This window comes from Caenorhabditis briggsae, assembly GCF_000004555.2.
Source record: "Caenorhabditis briggsae complete genome, chrX, whole genome shotgun sequence".
Classification (NCBI taxonomy): domain Eukaryota; kingdom Metazoa; phylum Nematoda; class Chromadorea; order Rhabditida; family Rhabditidae; genus Caenorhabditis; species Caenorhabditis briggsae.
Window position 1 is genome coordinate 20810414 of NC_013491.2, and position 2900 is coordinate 20813313.

General features: G+C 29.0%; 1 protein-coding gene across 1 annotated transcript in view; it reads left to right on the top strand.

The window, feature by feature from the left end:
* Positions 1-1830: 1830 nt before the first annotated feature.
* The window catches only part of CBG10270, a gene marked incomplete at both ends in the record, with an annotated part of 1693 nt that continues 623 nt past the window's right edge, over positions 1831-2900 (top strand). Inside the window, 2 exons of the mRNA XM_045240744.1 lie at positions 1831-1865; positions 2265-2437. Coding sequence (XP_045094230.1) covers positions 1831-1865; positions 2265-2437 — 208 coding nt within the window. The remainder of the gene's footprint in view (positions 1866-2264; positions 2438-2900) is intronic.

Sequence of the window (2900 nt, forward strand, 5' to 3'; positions counted from 1 at the left end):
ATTTCTGAATTTCTGAATTTCTGAATTTCTGAATTTCTGAATTTCTGAATTTCTGAATTTCTGAATTTCTGAATTTCTGAATTTCTGAATTTCTGAATTTCTGAATTTCTGAATTTCTGAATTTCTGAATTTCTGAATTTCTGAATTTCTGAATTTCTGAGCTTCGAAGGATTTATTTTTCCGTATTTCTAGAAATCCAAGAACTTGGAAAAGGAAAAAAAATCAAGGGCATTATGAATATTTTTTGTGTACATATCATTTTCTTGGAAGAAAAAGAAAAATTTCTCAGGATCTCAATGATCATACAACATTAGAAAAAAACTTAGGGAATCAGAAAACTTAGAGGAACCAACACACTAAAAAATTATCAGTCAATCAGGAATTTCAGATAATTTGGAGATTTCTAGAAAATACGAAACTTTTCTGATAAGTTCTGACAAAAATCAGATTTTCAGAATATAGTTTTTAGAAAATTGAACATTCTGAAATTCGAAATTCCTCAAATGTTGATTTTCGGTGTTTTGGAAATTCAGATATTCCAAGTTTCGGAAATTCAGAATTTTAGAAAGTCAGAAATTTAGAAATTCAGAAATTCAGAAATTCAGAAATTCAGAAATTCAGAAATTCAGAAATTCAGAAATTCAGAAATTCGGAAATTCATAAATTCAGAAATTCAGAAATTCAGAAATTCAGAAATTCAGAAATTCAGAAATTCAGAAATTCAGAAATTCAGAAATTCAGAAATTCAGAAATTCAGAAATTCAGAAATTCAGAAATTCAGAAATTCAGAAATTCAGAAATTCAGAAATTCAGAAATTCAGAAATTCAGAAAATCAGAAATTCAGAAACTCAGAATTTCGAAACTCAGAATTTTCGAAATTCAGAATTTTCGAAATTCAGAAATTCAGAAATTCAGAAATTCAGAAATTCAGAAATTCAGAAATTCAAAAATTCAGAAATTCAGAAATTCGGAAATTCAGAAATTCAGAAATTCAGAAATTCAGAAATTCGGAAATTCAGAAATTTAGATATTAAAATATTCAGGATTTGAAAATGCTGAATTTCATTTGAAAATGCTGAATTTCATAAATTTCCATATTCAGAAATTCTTCAAATATCCGCCAAATAAAAGATACACCATTGAAACAGAACAGACCTTCCTGGAATAAGTCTAGAATGTCTATAGACTAGGTATGTATTATTATGCTAATAACATTTTTCAGAGAAATAAAAAAAAATAAATAGAAAGGAAAAATAAAATTGGAGAGACAAAAACAAGCATATGCATAAATATAATGAGGGAAGGAAGTACGGAAAAGGGCAAAAATTCTACATTTTCGAATGTTTGAAATTCTTACTTTCTGAAATCATAAAACTTCCAAAAATTACTAAATCTTTCAAACTTAAAAATTTTTTAAACCTTTGAAAGTTTCAAAAAATTCAAAAAATTCCAATTCAAAAGAGCTATTAGAGTTTTCAGAATCACAACTTTCCAGATTTTACAAATTTTCCGAATTTTTAATTTTCAAAAACCCAAACTACTTTTCGGTTTTCTAGACATAGACGCCCCAAAAAAAAAGAAAAAATTGAAAATACTGTGGTCCCACAGGGATTAAATGACCACAGGAGGGAATATGGAAATATGAAGAAAAAGAGAGTAGAAGAAGAAAGGTAACATTTCTCAAATTACCTCCGAAATTTTTTTGTGGGGGTCAATGGAAGAATTCTGGGTGGAAATTTGAAAAAAATTGGAAATTAAAAAAAAATGTTTGAGAAAATTTTTTCAGATTGTTTGTCGCTGAAATTGATTTTTGATTTTTTGGGAAAAAAATGAACAAATCAGTGGGATATTTTGAGATGAATAGGTTTGTTAACGATGGAAATATCCAGGGATTTCGGATTTAAAAATAGCATAATTGAAAAACGTTTTGCAAGATTAAAGACTTTTTTTTCTAAAAAAACAAATCCAAAATTTGAAATTTTTGAAAAATCAAAAAACAATCATTGAATAGGAAAAAAAGTATCAACTAATCTGAACATTTCAAAATTTCAGAATTTCAGAATTCCAGAGCTTCAGAATCTCAACATTTTAGAATTTCAGATTTTTAATAAACTGTTCATTTTGTGTTCATCATTCCGAAAAACAATTTTTTAAAATTTTGGAGCATGAGAAAAAATTGTCATCATAATTCAGTGAAGAATAGAAATCAGAAAAAAGCAGAGAACATTTCTTGGAATCAAAAGTGCAAAAATTCAATTTTCAGGATAATTTTCAGAATTTCAGAATCTCAGAATCTCAGAATCTCAGAATCTCAGAATCTCAGAATCTCAGAATCTCAGAATCTCAGAATCTCAGAATCTCAGAATCTCAGAATCTCAGAATCTCAGAATCTCAGAATCTCAGAATCTCAGATTTTTGAAATTTCAGACTTTTATAGTATCTCAGAATCTCAGAATCTCAGAATCTCAGAATCTCAGAATCTCAGAATCTCAGAATCTCAGAATCTCAGAATCTCAGAATCTCAGAATCTCAGAATCTCAGAATCTCAGAATCTCAGAATCTCAGAATCTCAGAATCTCAGAATCTCAGAATCTCAGAATCTCAGAATCTCAGAATCTCAGAATCTCAGAATCTCAGAATCTCAGAATCTCAGAATCTCAGAATCTCAGAATCTCAGAATCTCAGAATCTCAGAATCTCAGAATCTCAGAATCTCAGAATCTCAGAATCTCAGAATCTCAGAATCTCAGAATCTCAGAATCTCAGAATCTCAGAATCTCAGAATCTCAGAATCTCAGAATCTCAGAATCTCAGAATCTCAGAATCTCAGAATCTCAGAATCTCAGAATCTCAGAATCTCAGAATCTCAGAATCTCAGAATCTCAGAATCTCAGAATCTC